This window comes from Phaethon aethereus (assembly GCF_964289735.1).
Source record: "Phaethon aethereus genome assembly, chromosome: 8".
Lineage (NCBI taxonomy): Eukaryota > Metazoa > Chordata > Aves > Phaethontiformes > Phaethontidae > Phaethon > Phaethon aethereus.
Window position 1 is genome coordinate 11,736,377 of NC_138584.1, and position 20,207 is coordinate 11,756,583.

General features: G+C 39.3%; 1 protein-coding gene across 1 annotated transcript in view; it reads left to right on the top strand.

The window, feature by feature from the left end:
* The window catches only part of CAMSAP2 (calmodulin regulated spectrin associated protein family member 2), an 87,915-nt gene extending 81,682 nt beyond the window's left edge, over positions 1-6,233 (top strand). Inside the window, exons 15-18 of the mRNA XM_082002751.1 lie at positions 49-121; positions 2,168-2,283; positions 4,049-4,167; positions 5,664-6,233. Of these exons, the coding sequence (XP_081858877.1) occupies positions 49-121; positions 2,168-2,283; positions 4,049-4,167; positions 5,664-5,969 (614 nt within the window). The 3' untranslated portion in view covers positions 5,970-6,233. The remainder of the gene's footprint in view (positions 1-48; positions 122-2,167; positions 2,284-4,048; positions 4,168-5,663) is intronic.
* Positions 6,234-20,207: the final 13,974 nt, after the last annotated feature.

The window sequence follows — 20,207 nt, forward strand, 5'->3', positions numbered from 1 at the left end:
CTTAACTTTGTTTTTATCCAGGTTCACAGCTTTATCGTGTTTTTTCAGTATCTAGTCTTTCATTGGCATCGCTGAATACAGGGGACAATGAGAGTGTGCAGTCAGGCAAGAGAACACCAAGGTAAAGCTAAAAATAACAGTTTCATTTAATAAACTTTGATAATCAGCTATGTAAAACTAGCATGAATTTTAAAGAGGTCGTGTATATATTGCGTACTCCAAGAACAAGTATGTTTTCTTGATTTGAGACGTTGATAGTTTCCACTGTCAGGCATTAGAGAACCAAGCCATGATCATTTGTTTCACAAATTTTACCAAGTAAACCAGTTGGGCAGCTATAAATGAGGTCAAAACAAAATGCTGTACACACAGCCTCTTTAATGCACCTGCTTTTATTTAAGTCTGAACTTGTGGATATTTTATTAAACCTGTATGCTACGAGCAACTTACATAGCTTCTTTTCTATTTTTAACATAGAATCTTCTTTTCTGTTTTTTTTTCCCCTTAGTCGTATAGGGAAGTATTCAATGTTCACTAGGACTTAAGCCTTTTCCAAAACCAGAATTTATTTTGCATTAAAAATCACCTGAGATTTAAATGGAGAGAGATAAAAATAACAGGAAATTGTTTACTTTATATGCAAAATCTATATTATTTCAGAGGGAAATTATTATTTCTGTGTAACAACTGAATTATATTCAGAGAAATACTATTTTTTTGTCTAGAAAAGAAATAGGGAAGAAAGGCAAACTAGGAGAAGGGGTTTGATAAGGAGTACTACATGTTACCATATCGCATGTCGTGTTTGCATGGCTACTATGCATTACTCATCAACTCTTGACATGCCAGCAGCTGGTTTCAGTTGACTTTTCGATTTCCTTGGTGTCTTGAGAACTGACTTTTTGGTTATTACATAAGAAACTTTATTAAAGTCATCCAAGTATCCTAACATCTCTTGTCATCTCTTAGAAATGATGAGGTTTAATTGAGAGAGGGAGTTCTTACAGCTATATTAGCTATTAGAAAAGGTTTGATGTAGCTTATCTACACAGACTTTACAGGGGACTACCCCTATCTATGTAATTTTAGTTGTACAGTGCTGTGCTATCCTTGTAATGAACAGTACATCTTCCTCTGGCTTTGGCTTTGATTTAGGGGGTTGAGACTTTTCAAATATGATAAAATACAGCACAAATTGCTGAAAGTAACAGAGTTACTTTTGGTATCTTTCCAGACTCATACTTTCACCTTTTCCTTGCATCAGAATTGCTTTTTGATGATCACACTGAGTGAATTTCAGTGATACCTTTGAGATCTCCTTCATGCAGGTGCTAATCACAAAAGGTGTAGGATATATTATAAATTGAATTTTCATCTATTGATTTCACTGGAAGTTAGTGTGCAGATAAATGTTATAATAATGCCACTTTTTTTTTATTTTATTTTATTTTTATTATGCTAGTAGTGCCGTTCTTCTCACTTAGAAAAGCTTTCATTCCAAGCTGAAAATTTGACTGGCTTTTGCAGTAGCCATAACAAAAAAAACCAAAAACTTTAACTATCTTGTAATAATTTTAAGAAAACATTGCCATCTTGCTTAGACCTTTAAATGCAAAATTCTTCATTTTGGAGTGCAGACACAGCCTGAAGAATTACAGCAGAGAAGTTACCTCTTGTGAAAACAAAAATTAGAAAGGAAATTGTTTTGCTATCTTAAATACAGCAGTTCCCATTGACAATCGTTGTAACAATAGGTATAAAATAGCTAAATTTTTACTTCACATTCATCATTCTATCAAGAACTGGTTTGTTTGCTACATGAGATAACAATGTTTTGCTAGTACCAATGTAAAAGTAACCTGAATTCTCACTTAGTAATGATGTTCCACAGCCTAAAGTATGTTAGGTTTCTGTCCCTCAGATGTAGCCCAAAAAGTTACTAACATCCATCTTGACTAAACACCAACTTTTTGCATCATTCAAAATACTTTATACAGAACATGAACTCAGTTATCCATTAATTTCTTCTGTAAGTACTGTGCATTTAGGTTTATAGTCTACAACTCAATTGTGTTCTACCTTAATACACTTTGCCTTCCTTTCACATAAGAAGGCTTTTTTGCTGAACATCATAATTTTTTTAATAGATTTTAAAATTTATGTTTAGGTCTGAGTCTGTGGAAGGATTCTTATCTCCAAGTCGCTGTGGTAGTCGTAATGGAGAAAAAGATTGGGAAAACGCATCTACAACTTCTTCAGTTGCCTCTGCTACAGAATACACAGGTCAGTGACAACAATATTCAGAGAAGTACCTGGCTATTAGTGGTTCTATGCATGAAAAGTTTTCAGTTTTCTTTATTTGGTTTCCTAAAACTTGATTGAGGACGCTTTCATAGAAATATTACTTGCACCACCTTTAAAGTAGATGGTAATAATACAAGGTTAAAATTTAAATCAAAAATAAAAGTACTGACTAAGTAGCATTTGTGATAACCAGAATAAACTGCGGTTAGGATCAGAACAACAAATGGGCTCACAGATCAATGTGCACTTGAGTAGTCTCTCTAGCAAGGCAAGAAGAGTTGGAATTTAAGTTCAATTTAGAATAGAGTTATAAAAAGCAAAAACCAAATTGCAACAGGAAAAAACCTGCTTAGTAATGTGAATCTAAATATTCTGCACCCTTTGTTTCCAAACAGATCCTTTGTAAAGTTTTTAATAAACAGCAATCTGACTTCTAATTCTTTATTATATTAGGAATCAAATAATAATGGTATTTTCATTCCTTTTCTCCAAATATACAGCACATGATATTGCAAAGACCTAGCACCATCAGAATTACTAAAAACTCCATTTTTGCCCACCTACTACCGCTTTGGTAAAGAGTAAAATAGCATTAGATATTTTTGATAAACTTTTAGGGAGATCAGGTTTGATTGATGGGCCTGCATAGCTGTCTGTGCTGGAAAATGTTTGTTTTAAAAATAATCTTATCTCCTTTCCACTGAAATTACTACAGTCTGGGAAAGCAAAGTGTTCATCCTGAAAATCTGAAAGTACTTACCTATTTTTAAATCATTAAATATCTGTCAGTTTTTGCCACATGCGTGTCAAATTAAATTACAGGAGGGGTAACGAGACTTCGTCTGGGTGGTCTTGCTGAGTTTTCTCATGAAGACCCATAGTGCTGAAGATCATCTTGTAATGATTATTATCTAGAGCTTATTTTTAAATGAAGGAAAATACCGTTCCTAGGAACTGAACAGAAAGCTTTTTTCACATGTTTTAATATATTCACTCTGTCAGTCAGATTTCATACAGCTTTTTTGTGTTGATTATTGGCTTTTTTCCCAAAGCATAGACAAACTGAGAGATAATCTTAAATTTAATTGGTAATTGCTTGTATATTATGTTCCTTTTTAAGACTCAGAATTGGTACTTACATGTTGGTGGTTTTTTAAATGGTCTTTATACAAGTACACATATATTTCAGAAATAAAAACAGAGGAGATTCTCCTTCAACCAGATGAATCAAAGTCTTTTTACAGACAGAATAACCTGACAAGAGTCAGGCCAGATCTTTATCGCTACTTTTGGGTAAAACATTTCTGCAATTCCAAGGTGGACAGGCTACAGTTACTCTAAGTACCGCATCAGCTTCATTGTTATACCCTCACCCTTGAAATCACAGCTGTAGATGAAGAAAAAGAATTTCCTCCCTCCTGGACAACTGAAACTTCAGTTAGAAAATGCAAAACGTTTTGTTGTTCATAGAAAAGGTCCCCTGAGAGAAAATATATTTACCAAGAGTGCCAATTATATTGACTTAATAATGAAAGACGTATTTGTAAGTAAATTCAGTAACAGTTGAGAAATGACATTTTATTTGTTTGTGAAATTTGTGGTCTTTAGCCTAATTCTATTTTGTTCCTGAATTTGTGTTTTTATGGATGCAAAAGATCCGTACCAGAAGTTCTTCACAGCATTTAAAGTAACTCTGTGTTGGCTTATTGATGAACTTGGCTGATTTGTCCTTCCTCCTCCATAGGACCAAAGCTCTTCAAAGAACCTAGTGCTAAATCTAATAAGTATATAATTCAGAATGCACTGGCACATTGCTGCTTGGCTGGAAAAGTAAATGAAGGTCAAAAGAAAAAGATACTGGAGGTAAGGGTATTTTTCCCTAAAAAGCATAAACACCTAAGTCAATCCGAAGTCGGACATTAGGAAGACACTCCAAGTATAAATGCAGATACCGAAAGGAATCTTCTGAGGTTATGCCAGTTCTTAGTGAAAGGCTTGAATAACTTCTGTGACTTGCTTCCTGTGCAGAGAGAAAGGTTCTCTAGTATTGTAGAACAATAGCTGTCACATTGTACATGCAGCCCAGGAAGCTGAATTGACATGTTAATTAATATGTTACTACTTGTTTAATGAGGAAACTTCAATATGTAGACTTCTATAATTTGCTCACAAACTTGTTTTCCCTAACATGAAAACTACCCGTCTTAGACATACGAATCCTCGGATTGGGACCTTTAGAACTAAAGCACAGCTCTCATGAACAGAAAGAACTGAAATACATCCCTTCTAGGCTTTTCTCCAGTTTCCAAGCAGTAGGGAAAATTCAGGACTTTCTACTACAGAAAGGTGCCTTCCAGCCTTTTCTCTTATGCTAGTATAAACCTTTCTGAAGATGCACAAATATTTTAAGGGTGAGAATTCAGGGACAAGTGTATTTCCATGCAAGAGGAATAACACGGAGTCTGAGGGTTGAGAGAAATGGGACTGTTCCTTTTACCAACTATGACAAATTTGACAGATTTAAATGGATCAAAGAACACAGGTACTTGGAATCTGGATTTAATTCCTTTTCTGGAATACATTACACAACAGTATTTCTTGCCCTTTCTTCTCTTCATAATTCTGCATTCATGTTTAGATGCTGCCTTCTCTGTCTTTCCAGCTACTTTTTGGAAGTAAGAAGTGAGAAATCCAGACACACTCTTTCAGTTCAAGTAACTGGGAGCATAATAACCCCCAGAAATCCCAGGAAAGAACAACTGTAAAAAGGTCATACTTAACTCTAGGATGCAGCGTATGTCACTTGGTAGAAGCTGTACAGGTTCAGGGCACGTGTCCTGTAGAAGTTGTGTTGGGTGGAATAGGAATTTGAAGATTTCAGCTAATAAAGAACCTTTGCTTAATCCCCTCAACTGACACTATGGTTTGACCAAACTTGAACGGACTTCGGGATGCCTGAAACCCCATTTTAGCACTGGAGGATCTTTCAGGCCCATCTAGACATAGCTAAATTTCCTGTTCCCAAACTTGCAACTATTAGACCTGCTTGATGAAACTGATCAAAGAATTTGCATTTGGTCTACAAAAAACTTGTTAGGATGTCTGTTCTTGAGGAACACGTCTAAACAAGTATAGCTGAAACTGTCTAAATAACTACCTTATCAAAATTCAGATGGGTAAAGCTTAGCAAATTCTAAAGATTGACAATAACATCTTTTAGTGGACAGAGTTAGACGTAAGTTTTAGCTGTGGTAGAAAACAAACTCAAAGTGACAGTCCAATGATTTTGAATGTTTTCTAACTGCAATCCAAAATTCATATTGTGAATCTCTTTCTTTCTTTCTTTCTTTCTTTTAAAGGAAATGGAAAAATCTGATGCCAATAATTTCTTAATCTTGTTCCGGGATTCAGGCTGCCAGTTCAGATCTCTGTATACATACTGCCCTGACACTGAAGAAATCAATAAATTAACGGGAATAGGTCCCAAATCTATCACAAAGAAAATGATAGAGGGACTGTATAAATACAACTCTGACAGGAAGCAATTTAGCCACATACCTGCTAAAACGTTGTCTGCCAGTGTTGATGCAATTACCATTCACAGCCATTTGTGGCAAACCAAGAGACCAGTAACTCCTAAGAAACTTTTACCCACCAAGGCATAGTAGATGGGGAAAAAATCTGCTTCAAACGATTATGATAAACTTGCACTTCATCTTTACTGCCTATAGGAAATAGATTTCTAATTGCCAACAAGACTCTTAGAACTTAAAACTGGACACCAAGTTCTATTATCATGTCCAACTGGAATGTAAACACCGTGTTTAGGAGTGCAGAAGATTATCACGTAGGTGAATAATTATGAGTGGTTATGGAAATGTTTGACTTGTGTGGAGATTTGTATGTGCGAATACAACATATAGAGTATATTTGCTCTGTATTTTGATTAGATACACTGAAGCACTGAATGTTCCTCTTTAGCGACTCAAACTACATTTTTTTTTATATCTGTTGCCTTATATGTTTGTATTTGTGCTTGTCTTGAAATATTTTTTCTTTCACTAAAGGAATACTTCTTAATATTCTCAATACCATTGAACTTTGCATACTGACTTATAGTAAAGACTAAATGATAAGTTGTATGTCACTGAAGAACAGCTGAATGGATCTCTTCTGCAAGATCCTTATTGTGTGCTGTAACAAAATCAATATTCATTCCCCTGAATATTTATAATTATTTTTCAATACTGATTTGCTAAACAGTAAAGGAAAAACCTTTGAGCTGCTTGAAGTTTCCTTCAAATGAATTCTTTTACAACTCAGGGTATAGTTAGGTGATGCAATTACTCCTGTTTCAGTAAGTTACGATCTGAGATGTAATGACTGACCGTGTGCATGTTCATAATACCATTAAAATGCAAAGTGAAAAGATTTGGTAGACCTCTGAAACAGTTGAAGCAAATGTGCATTATTTTGCATTGTTCCAGATGAAGAGCAAGCACATGGTCGGGTGCTGCTTCTCCAAGGTAGGAATAGGAACTTGTGAAACATTCGGAACTAGATCCCTGATGTTTGCCTGACAGAACACTAAAAATATTCAGAAGAATCACAGAATTCACTAAGTCACAAATCTTTCAGGAGTCGTGTATCTAATTCCCATTGATTTTAAGATGCAGGCCACTGTCTGTTCTTCCTGCCTTCAGATCTTCCAGCTCAGGCTTAAATCAGTTTTCTAGGGAGTAGACATCTGAGAAGAATTTTCAGTGTGTCTTAATAAATTGTTTTCTTGACACGATCTAACAGATCATGTCTTGCGACACTTAATGATTTTAAACACATATTGCAAAAAAGCCTAAATAACATTTCAATAAATTTAGAATATGACCATTTACAAAAAGAAACTCTAGGCATCTTTCAGTATTAGTTATAAAGGGCTGCGTTTTATTTCAAAACAGTGTTTGATTATTTTATAGAACACTATTCCGTTTCAGTGTTTGTTTCTCTTATAATTTGCTTTTAAGATAGCACTGTTCTGAAAAAAAAAAAAAAAAAACTACAAACTTGAAGCCTCCCCTAAATCTGTGGCTATTTTGATAATGTACACCAGAGGATTTGTTGGGGGAAAAAAAAAAATCTCATTCTCAGGAAAAGAATTGAATGATTTGTGATTCTGTTCTGTTTCAGTGTTGTGACAACTACATTAACATAAGACAGTATTGTGCTATGAGTATGTAGTCCTTTCTGTTTCACGGGGAGACTAAAACTATGTTCATGTTTCTCTCATTAAACTGCTCAGAGAGAAACTATGCCTCACTACTATGATGTGCTCATTTACTTCTATAAAAGATGCACAGGAATTGAGATGTCATTAAGCAGTTTAGAACAGTACTTTTTTTAAATTATTATAAGGCCTTAGGCATCAATGCATCTGAGTTATAAACATTTTTCTCAAAAATGCTGTCAGTTTTACTGTAATTTATGTTCTTATATTTATGTATATTTGTTAAAACTGTAAAAAAAAAGAAAAAACACTTTAAAATACATGTTTAATATGTATGTGGCTCAAAACTATTTGTGGTTAGCTGATTCCTACTGTTTGCATGTGTATCACCAGGATATGTAACTCTTTTATTTCAAGTGTATACATATTGTGTATATAGGATATAAATAATATTAAAAAAGGGGAAAGAGGGTTTGCACATTCTGCCTGTTAGACAGTTCCTGCAAATACCATTGTAGGAACATCTTGAATAACAATATGAAACTGTGTGTAATATACAGTGAGTCAAAAAAACAGGAGGTTGGAATTAACTGATACACATACGATGAATAACTTCAAAAGAAGTTTTATCATGGGAGGCTTTTTATTTCTAAAATCTGTACTATGATTTAACTGAAAATTTGCAACATCATCAAGACACATGCATCAATCTAATCAAAGTGAGCTTAAATACATGACAGGAATTCTTGGAGTCATTTTAAATATATCTGAATGTATTATGAAATTTACATTTGTCAACAGGTTAAAGATTTGTGCAATGTCTAAAAGTAGAATGTGAATAGTGCAGTTGAAAATTTCATTGCTTGCAGTATGAAGTTTTACTTAATACAGGAAAAGTAAAGCTAGATATGCTTTTCCTTTTTAAGCCTGCAAATTTTCTAATTACAGTGGATCTTTGGTTGGGATCATGTTTAAAAAAAGAATAAAAAAAAAAAAAGACAAAAAAAAAGGAAGCTTTCCATAAAGGCCAGTATTTATCACTGACCTTTTCAGAACACACTGGTGCTTTCATCAGGGGTATTATTATTGTTGCAACGACTGAATTGCCAAACTCTCGTCTTAGTTTTTGGAGCAAAATTTCATATTCTAACAGTCATAATAGCTACTGAATTTTTTTTTATGTTAGTATGACTGTTAGTTTTTATTATTTGGCTGTTTAAAGCCAAATTCAGCTATTTAATTATGGTTTAATGGGCACTGTTGAAAAATGTACAGTGTATTGTGTGCTTACTTGTCTACTACTATGGAGCATAGCTTCCATATTTTTTTCAAATGCTGTGCTGTAAAATATTGTCATCGCTACTTATGTGGTACAGTGTAGTTTTTTCCTTTCATTTAAATAAAAGCATGGCACCAAAAGTACATTTTTTTGTTTTCTTGCTTACATCTAAATATAAACTGAAACTATATAAAGTTCCCATTAATGTTTAAATCTTGATTCTTCTTGTACTTCAGCAATGTAGAAATTGTAGGAAATATGCACCATTTTTATTTCTCCTTTTGTTCCCCATTGTTTGTGTTACTTTCATGAATAATTTAGCTTTCTGATGTTATCAGAGGGAGGCTACTGAAGAATTAGGCTTCTTGTTTCATTTTTGAGGACAACGTGGTGCTACCCTGGTCTCTTCAGAAGTGAGTCAACTGATACACTCCTGTACTCCAGTTAGCTTCCATTGTTCCAAAACCATAGAAGCTTCCTGGTCGGTGTAACAGGATTGCTTTGGATGGGAATGTTTTCGAGATGAACTGAAGTCTTACCTTCATCAAGACAGCTAATAACGAATATGACTCTTATTCAAGTAACCTGTACTTGTTAGTGGTGCAATTGAACAGAAACAGTATTCAAACAATAAGGTCTCTCTTCCAGATTTGTAAATCAGACTTTTTTTTTTTTTTTTAGTCCAGATCATGCCATTTGGGGGGGGTTGTGTTGTCCTGCTGGGGTGCAGAGCAAAAGCAAGGACTTGCTGAAAGGGGACATGACATTACTATGTGTTCATCAGGCAGACTGAATTGCTGGGCTAACTTATGGAGATAAAGAATCTCTAAATTTCAGATCTATTCAGAGGGCAGCTTCAAGAATACAGGAAATAGTAGGGCTTTTAGTGCTGTATTGAAAACTAATGTGGATGAAAGTGAATAGCCTTCCCTCCTCTCCCCAAAACAGGTTATTTTTCAGCCAGCTCAATCGGTTCCCTGTATGGCATCACAAACAGGCTGACACAAGCAAGGAATTATGTTGTAACACAAACACCCAGTGGCACCCAGTTTTTTTCAGTTCAGAATTTTCGTATAAAACCAGCCTTTGTACAGGCAGGCTTTAGAACAGACTTCATTTTCTCTGTCCCTCAGCAAGTAACACCATACTTGAGAAACTTTAGATCACATCCTGGTTAATTTGACAGAATATAACTGTACTGTGTGTCTGCATTTGTACGGAGTTTATGAATCAAAATTTGTACTGCTATGGGATCCAGTGCAGAGATCTGGTATCACCAACTGCAGAATAATCATCTCCATTACACTTGGAACCTAAGCTTTTTGGATCAATCGCCACACAAAGGTGATGTAAAAAATAGCTTTATTTCTCAAATCCAGCTGTACTGATCAGGTGTAGATGTGAGATGTCTTTTTTTCCAACAACATAATAAATACATACATAAAGATGCAGCTTTTTAAGGGCTAAATCTTTGACTACTAATATTTTTTCCAAATAGCAAATTAGCATTTCTTTGCTGCCTTGTTACTAATTTAATGAGCTGAATACACAGTTTGAAGAATTGTGGCTATGAAGATCTATCTTGACAGCCACAGCCCTTTACATTAGCTTTTACATTTTCTAATTAATTTTTAAAAAATAAAAACCCAACAATAATGAAAAAACAAAAAAGCCCACACAAGTTCTCTTATTTCAAGTCTAGATGGAAGAGGAAAAGAAAGTACTTTTAACATGCACAGCATCTTTGTTCATTTATAAGCAGTTTGTTTTTAAAAGCAAACTATTCCATTTAGGAAAAAAGATGTGTAGTGTGTTTGTGTATGTGTACAGATAAATGCACACATACTTTCAGACTTACTTGCTTACACACAGACATAAGAAGAAATACACTCTATTTAGACAACTACACCAAAGAGTTAAAAATGGTAGTGAAGCTAAGCTAGCTTATTTCCTTCTGGCAAGAGAGAAAAGCAGCTACCTTGCCTGTTACACACTCAGAACTACTGGTCTTCGTAAGAGTCAGGGAAGCAATATACAACATATATATTCAGGAGCTCAGTACAAACTCTTTGGGAGATGGGCGTTCTTGACACCAGGCTTTTTATCAAATTTCTGAATTCAAGGATAACATTGACAGACGCTAGACAGAACTGCTTCTGATAAGCAAAGCTAATAACAACTAGGACTTCAAGAAAGGACAGAAAACAGTAGGAAAAGGTTAAGCATTCCCCTGAAAAATGTATTTAAAACTTTCTTCAGACTCTTATTTCGTATTATGAACAACTAGATGCATAAAAGACTTAGGAGTAAATAATTCATTATCCATTGACAAATTTGTTAAGCAAGATACTAAAAGAATTTTTTTCATGTAAGATGTGTTTAGCTTTTCAGTTAATGGTTTGTGAACTTTATGGAGACATACAAAGTAGTATCTATAGGTATTTTTATGTCACTTAATCTGTTAAAGGAGCTTTGCAGAAGGACTAAAAGGCAATATGAAGCCATCAAGGCAGCTCTGTCTTATCCTTTCTACATCATCAATGATCTAAACGCCTGCGTTACAAGACCTGGCAAGGCCCCACAAGCCTGCAATTATTTAAATTACCTGAAGCCAAATTATACTTTGGCTCAGTATTTTTCTTGTTTAAGCTACCCGAAACTGGAGCTACCATGCTGACATAAACAATTCTGCAATAGATTACACAAGCATTTTGCTGAACTGTCACCCCAAAGTTCAGGAAATCTTTTCCTAAAGTGAGTGACAACTGTTTCCAGAAGTTTTAAACAGAATTTTTTTTTCAACTTTTTGCAAGATCATGTAAACATAATAGAATGTGTAAAGAATTGAATGGCTCTGTTATAATGACTAAAAATCAGGGGATTGGCCCACTTTTATGCTGACAACACAAAAAATGGTTTGCACAAACTGCTGGACTCCGCTGGCAGTTCTTGTGCAAGGTTAGCACTGGGGAATAAGTCTCCAGCCCTGCTGACATCAACTTTATTCACCTGCAACTTCTGTAAAATAGTCACACGATTGCCATTTTCTTTTCTGAAGGGTTCTAAGAACAGACTGCAGTGCCCTGTCTTGTCACTAGGCAATGCAGAACTCCTCCTCTACTAATCCTGATTTTCAAGCTCTTTAAAACCCACACCCAACAGAGCTTTGCTGTTCATGGGACTTACTTTCTCTGCAATAATGATTAAGGAGTTCAAAGCAAGATAAGACCATTGCAAAGACATCTTTCTATGCCCGATAAAAAATTATGAATAACCAGAGAGCAGGGGCTTCCATCTGCCCTTTTCATAGGATGCTACTACATTTCGTCTCCAAATATTTAAGAGCAGTATGATTGCCCTCCAAAGCAGGCACTTTGTATGTTAATGTAAGTAATGCTACCTAATCTTTACCTCTTCCTGAGAATGGATATTTGGTTCTTGAAATTTCTTTCCAGACTACAGGAGTTTGCTACTTCCTTGTGAAAGGCCTGACATTCTGAGCAGCTATGTTCTGCAAGCTGTGCATACAGTTTTGTTGAGACAACTAAAGTCATCTTGTTTTTCCACACTGCCTCTGATTTATCATCTCTATTATATCATATGTATTAGGAAACAGTTTCATTTCTATAGTTACGTTTTCTATTGCACTTTGGAGCGTCTCCAAAGGCAACTAAGCAACACGTGACAGATTTATAAGTAAATGGAAGGATTCAGTGTTTTACTAGTGAACCAAGCTTCCTGGGACATAATGCTGGGACTGGAGTGTCGCAGAAGGACCATCAAGTTCCACGTTCCTTGCTCGTCCCTGGTGGAGTCACTGCTGTGCATTCAGGCAGCACTCCTTGCTGGACGGCCTGTGGGGCATTTCTCTGTATTCCTCTTCAGAAAGAAAAGAGAGAGAGAATAACAACACAATTCCTCTCTGCCCTTCAGCTGACACTCAGCAAAACAGTTTGCCAGCAGACTTGAACTCGCTGTGTTTCTTAACGTTAACCATCAGTTCAGCTTTGGTTAAATCCCTGACAACCTTCCCTGGACTGCTGATACATGTCACACATGAATAAATAAAAAAAAATAAATCGGGTCTCTGATACAACTTTTGTCAGAAAACTGTCACCGTCTCCATTTTGGCAAGGCCTGCCAAGGCACTGCTGCACACACGCTGGGGCTTTGTCCAAGTGCTACACTAGCATTTTAAAATGATTTTGTGTCTCATCTCACATCTATATTTAAACACAGAGAAAGCTTATTAACTGTCCACCATGATAATTCTTAGATGCCATAGTCTTCTGGCAATTACAAAAATGCATTAAATGTAACTGAATGTGAAATTACATACATATACAGTATCTATAACATAGGATTTCTGTAAAGAATGTTATTTTTTCAACAGTCTCAAGAAGCAGAAGACAGCAAAAACACACTAAAAAAATCCAAGGCTGGCCTGAAATGTGGCAGCAGCTCATGCGGTAATTAAAGGCGTTGCCAACCAGCCATAAGCCTCCGCCGCATGAGCAAAGGAAACGCGGTGGTGGCGGAGCGCGGTGGCAGGCTGCGATCCTGATCGAGAGGGGAAAGAAAGCGCATCTGCTCTCTATTTAATCAGGCGGTTTTTTGGAGTGCCTCGGGAGGCAGCTGAGCGGCCAGGCACCAGCGCATCGGTACCTGGCGGCCCGGGGACAGTTTCCACCCCAGCCCCTGGCAGGCAGGGCCGAGGGGCAGGAGGGGGCGGGCGTCTGCCCCGGCTGGCCCCGCGGGCCGCTGAGGGGCCGGGGCTGGGCGGGGAGCCGGGGCGGGGAGCCGGGGCGGGCGGCCCGGCCGCCCCGCGGGGACAGCCCTTTGTGTGGGGACACCGAATTACCTGTCAGGTGTTCCCGCAGCAGCCCGCCCCGCTACAAGCGCGTTCCCTGCCCACCGCCAGGGAGCCCGCGGGGCAGGCGCCGCGCGCCTCGGGAAAGCGGCGGACGTGCGCGGGAGGACGCCGGTGAGCCCGCGCTTGCCGGGGCTGGCAGCTGCGGCCGCGCCCCCTCCCGCGGTTACCTCAGCCTCGGGGCGCGGAGGGGGAGCGCGGCCGGCCCCGGCGGGCGGGGGCTCTTCGCCCCGCCGCTAACAAAGCGGGCCCCGCCCCAGCGCGGCTGCGGCCGCCACCATCTGTCCCTCCCGCCCCCGCAGCGCAGGCCCCGCCCAGCCGCGCCGGCCCCGCCCCGCCCCCTGTCGCTTTCCACTCAGGCAGCGGCACGGGCACCCCGCCCCGGCGCGGCGCGGGGAGGGTCCTGGGGCGCGGAGCCGCCGGGCAGTCAGTGCGGAGGGCGGGTGGCAGCCGCAGCGAGGAGCGGGAGCGAGACTCCGACACCGGGCCTGGGCCCACCCCGCAAGCGAGGCCTGTCGCCATCTTCTCCTCACGCCCCGCCGGTGACGGCGCGAACGGGTCGCTGGGCCCCTCAGGTGAGTGTCGGCGGGCGGGGCGGGGGGCCGCGCCGCGCAGGGGCCGGGGCGAGCTGACGGCTGCACCTGCGAGGTGGGCGCTGCCCGGCGGCCTCGCCAACCCTACGGCCGCCTTGGCGAGGAGCCGGCCGCCTCCCCGCCCCGTCCCTGGCGTGAGGGCACGGCCGTGCTGCGCGGGGCCTGCCGCCGCCTCCCCCGCCAAGGGGAGCATCGCCCCGGCGCGGCGGCGGCGACGCCCGGCCGCCGCCGTCCCTTTGTTGTGGCGCGGGCGGGCGGGCCGGGCCAGCCCGGCCGCGGTGGCCGGCGCGGTGCGGGCCCGGGCCCGGGACTCGGCCCCGAGGCGGCGGGCGCGGGGTGTGCCCTGTCTCCGAGGCCGCTTCAAAGGAGCGTCGGCTCTTCTGCGGCCCTGTCTGCTGCGGGTGCTGAGCTGACATGCCCGAAATGCTAATTCAGGCTCGGCGCTGTGTAATTAAGCAGTGCGGCTGTTTTAAACCCTTTCGCCAGCAGAGGTGAATTTCGTGTGGAACGGCACGTGAAGAGAGAAGAGAGAAGAATTTGGAGCAAGTGAGGTTGTTTTTCAGTCAAAATGCTTTCATTTAGAGCCTCTGTAACTTATTTGGGTTTTTTATTTTTCTGCATTCAGTTTTGACTCTAGTATGGAAGTATTGCGTGATTTGTCACCTTTTTGGCATTCGTGACGCGGAATGCTCTGAGCAAAGAGTGTGCGTGCTGTAACAGGCCTTGGTGAATGCAAAGAGCTCTGCCAGTCACCTCTAAAGCCTGGTGAGATAAGGATTACTGTGGTGGCTCTAAAGCAACAGCTGAGCTAAGCAGGGTAAAAAAAGGGATTACTACAGGGCAAGCCAGTGAAAAATCTGTGTGAGGAAGAAAAGGCTAGTATGTAAGAGGACACTATTTGCTGCCCGTTGGAGTAGAAAAAGGTTTCAATTACAGAGTTCAACTGTACAAAGTTTGGTGAAGGTTTTCTATTAAGGCCTTAATATGTTCAATATCGTTCATTTGAAATATTGAGTTGTGGTATCTCTTAGGTTAAAGTGGGCGTCAGTGAGTCTCACTAGCCGTTGCAGGAATCGGTTGTAATCAAAAATATGGCCTATAGACTTTTCTTCATAAATTCTGTTGGTGTAGAATAACTGGAAGTTGATTGAGGGCACATCAGCAACGGAGCCACTAGGTACTGACCCCTGGGCCTCAAGTCCCCCATTGGGTCTGTGTAGACAGAACTCCGGAGTGGCCTCTGGGCAGGCCCGAGAGTCATATGTAAGCAACTGCAGGATGGATTAATAGGTGAAATAACTTCATGCAAAACAGCCAGCTTTTAAAATATGTGTTACTTCTTCACATTCATTTTTTCTGTGACGTAGCTCACCAAGATGCTGAGGTTATAGATAGGCATTGCAGCTGCCAGGGAAGTCAGCAAACCAAGATTTCTAATTAGGCATTGCTTCTCCCTTTAAACATATCACCGCACTCTCAGTATGACACTTAAGATTTGAACTATAATATTTCTTTCTTGTATTTCTGAGTAGTTAGAAATTTTATATTCCTTGCCCAGTTTTGTGAATTAATATTGTATACTATTGGGTAGCGTTCTATTTCAGATGGTAAATAATATAGGAATAACACTTATTTTAGAATTTCACTATTTACTCATTTTCCAAAGTACTAAACCTTACTTTAACTTTCTATCATGTGAATGCATATGAATTTTAAATTTCTTCTAAGGGAAGTAACTTAAAGAGAAAGACTATTTAAAATTCACTTCTAGTTTATAAACATTTTCCTAAAATAGTATATTTATATGGATAAATGTGGTTTGTTTTGGTTTTTTTCAATAATTGTTTTCTATGTGTGTAACACCATGAGAGGATTCTTGCTGTTGGTATGTTCTTAGAACATGAGTAAGAATAGAACAAGAGTGAAGCCTCTCTGGAAAATTTAGGAGGAGGTAATCTATGTTCCAAAGAGCTTGTTTAAAGGACATCTTGTCAATTCAAGCTACAGAGAAAAGGTATGACAGGTTTGTGGCAAGAAGTTGGGTTTTTTTCTTGACATAGATTTATTAGGAGGAAACCAAATGTAAATGCAGAACTAAGGGAAGATGATGATAAGGGGGAGTGAACGGGAAGGAAGGAGGACAGGTGTGGAAAAGTGCTGGTCTGAAAAGACTGGGTAAGATAAAAACGTTGCAGCAAAAACCTGGTTGGTTGAAGGCACCTGAAATGTTAAGCTGTAATACTCATTTACTTTCATTTCAAGTAATGCTGTGCTTCAATCATTCTTGAGTATTAGTGCTTGAGCTGATCAGATTGTGATGTTATGTGCCATATGTGCAGGCAGAAAGCAATATAGTGGGATGGACCAAAGATGCAGCTTGAGCTCTAATCTTGAGTTTCCCTGCTGTTCTTTGCTTTTTAATTATTTTTATTTTTATTTATACACATACACACCGCACCACTGAATGTCAGAAAAACTGATATATTTCATAGGGGGTGATGTGTAGTTCTATGTATATTTATAGTTTCATGATAGTGTTAATAATGCGTTATAGAATGCTCATTGGCCTAAAAAAAAAAAAAATCAATTAAGTGAAAACCTTCTCTAGTAGGTTTACTGCTCTTTTCGAGCCATTTGTCCAATGGGAGTGTTGCTCTGAGGGTAAATGCAAACTAAATATTTTCCTAGTATTGTTAATGTATGAGCTTATTGGTATATTTCAAATATTCTTCAGAAGTTTAGTATCCAAACTATGTTTGGATATTGTATTATATTTTTCTTAGCAGGACACCAGAAGTGCTGTTACTAGTCCCATATCACATATGGAGGGTGTCGATCGTCCTTTATCCTACTTTATATGGGCAATATAAATAATATAAATGAAACTAAGTGTTAGAATTGGCAAAGGCTTTATGTTTAGGACAAACCTGTTCTTTTAAAACTACTTTGGAAAATGGAAGACAACTTCTTCTTGCAGATGCTAGTTTTTACTTAGTGTAGTTGTACTATTAAGCAAAGTACTGAGTATTATGCTCATTTTTCCATCAATAGAGTATATAAGTAATTCATTTTAAGACAACCGTGAAGCTATGTAGGGTGGCTTCCTGTTTAGACTTGAGTCCTGTAGATCCAGTTGAAATGAAGGCTGAACTTGGTTTTCTGTTCTTCAAAGGGAGCCTTACTCTGAATTTTTTCTGGTCGTTTTCTGATGGGGAGTCTCAATATAGCTTTGCCGAAGTTTTCGTTTGTCTTCTGGCAAGGAAGTTAATGTAATCTATAGAAAAAACACAAGTGCCATGAAGTATGATAAGAGAAATGCAAACGCATTAGGTGAGGTTAGGAATTAAGATGTTAATACTAAACTGGTTGGTTAAATTTGTGTTGATTTTTTTTTTTTTTTTTTTGTTTCCCCTCCAGTGTATAAGGTTAGGGTTGAGTTTTTTTCTGGGAACTGAAAATCCATATCCAGTTGCCAAAAGGGGAAGTTGAAACAGTGCTAATATGTAAGGAAAAAGCATCTGGAAAGATGTTCCGGCTTTGGATTTGTGTGTCTATCTGCTTTCTTTCCTGCAGCAAAGCTTTGCTGCAGGACAAATTTTAATTTTTTCCTTTGGCTGTACTGAGAGTGGGCGTGTGGTCTCTGGGTGTGTCTTTTCATGAGACCTGTCAAAATACTTGGTGATTGGAGTCTTCTGTGACTAAAATGAGAACTAAACCCAGCCATTTTTAAAACAAAGTTAGGCCATTTCATCTGGCACAGTTAGGTCTCTGTTGTTCCAAAATAACTATGCTGCTATAATCGAATGCTTTCCTAGTCAAACGTTCTGGCAAAAACATACTTGGAAAAAAGTTGGCATAAAACTGTGAAGAAGATGGAGAACTTGGGGATTTAGACAACGTAGTACAAAAACCCTCCTATTAATGCCTAACTCTTTGTATCCTCTTGAGGTCATTAGCATTGGGTTTTGATGAACAGTGAGAAGTTTCACTGGAGTATTTGTCTCTTCCCCTCTTCTCCAGCAAATAATTAATTTGTTGTTAGTACTTTGAGTGTCTTATTCGGATTATTTCAACTCATTGTGTCTGTTCTTTAATTTCCTATTACCAGTTTCTGTGCATCTCTGCTAGTATGAGATAGATAACTAGCTTATGGACTCCAGTTTTCCAAGGTAGGGTATGCATCATCTCTTCAGCTTGTCTTGGGAGCTGCATTACGCACAGTTGGTTGTCTTTCAGCATCACAGTTGCTACATTTCCACATAAGTAAATGCTTGTGTAAGGGAATTAAGAAGTATTTTTATTTCTTCTTTTGAATTGAAAGGAGGAACAGCTGGGGTAACTATAACTTATGGCTGTGGACATCTTCCTCTCTTGTGGTCATCTCCTTTTATTTATTTTTCTGATCACTCTTATTCTACTGTCTCCCCTTGTTCCTTGGGATATCACCTGCTGCTGACAGCTCATCAGTGATACTGGTGGCTTCTCTGTTCTTTGGTGCATTCTCATAATCAATTTAAGTTAGGTTAAGACTTTGCTACTGCCAGAAAACAAAGCTCTAAGTTCCTTATGTTGGCATTAGTGCCCTTGTGTCCCCAGGGTGGATAAATGTTTAACTTGTGCCTGGATCAGAGGAGTGGTCTGGCTAACCATAAAGCTCCGTTGCAGGTGCCATGAAGTGGCTGGGGACCTGTGTCTGGGGAGTACAGAGGTGGGAAGAGGGACCACCCCTTTCTGCAATAACATGGGCTTAAATTAAATTTTTCCTGATGTGAAATTGTACTCTTGTAGCTACTAGCTTTGTTTTGAAGAGCTCCTGATGAGGCAGTGCTACGTGGCTTGGCTGTGTTACAGGGTTTCTCCCCACATCCCGAGATACTTTTCAGCAGATCAATGTGGGAGCTACAGCTGTAAAGTCTACTTTTTTAAATTTTTTTTTAACCTTAAAAAGAGAACAGCTTCTACTTTTAGTCAGATTTAAGGAACCATGCAAGACAGCCAGAAGCAGAATTTATTTTAGGTTTCCTAAGCGAAGTACATGCTACAACTTTCATGTCCGTGAAGGAATTGTGTTGCAAAAGAGTTTGGATGTTGTATCCATGGGAGCTTTAAACAATCTGATTGCTGGCAGCCAGGGCCTTGGCCTGTCACTGCCCCAGCTGAATCTTCCCACTCTTCCTTTCTGCTGGCTGGAGAGCTCATTAGACCTGCCTTGTTGAGCCACTTCAGCATGTAAGTTGGTGGAAAAGCTAACTCCTCACAAAGGTGAGGCGTGCTAAGGGCGGGCCAGGAAGACGCAGGTGGAGGCAGGTGAGTGAATGGGGCTCTGGCAGTCAGTGGCCAAACTGGCTTAGGCCAACTTGGGTTTGCTGCTTTAGACGTTTCATAAAACGTATAGATGGAAATAGGTGTCCTAATGAAGGAAGAATGAAAAGCCTTGGCTTAATTGCCATGCACCACTTCAAAAATGGAGGGGTAGGGTGGGGGAAAACTGCGTTTTTAGTGCGCTGTGCTTTTTGTATGTGTTAGAAACATTTAACTTTATATGTAAGATCTCTAGATAATGACATAGTGACTGGTTTGGTTTTGTATGCTCTTTGAACTTCACTGTTTGCATTTCAGACAGGAAAATTTTACATACTGCAGACTTGGTAACCACAATATTTTCACACTGCAGGAGGGTTATTCTTGGCAGATTTGTTTATCTGGGCCCCTATATAAGGATAGGGCAGAAACAAAAAAGATGCAGATGCATTGTTAGGTCTTAATTGTGGCTTCATAACCAACCTCTTAAAATCGGTTTCCTAATCTTGTCAATGTAACTTTTGTAATGCTACAATATTCTGTCCTGTAAAACTGTTTTTTTAGTAGCCAATGTTTGGTAACCAAGCAGAAAATAAGATATTGATTGTAGCTAAAATTCTGTCTTCTTTTTCCTTTTAG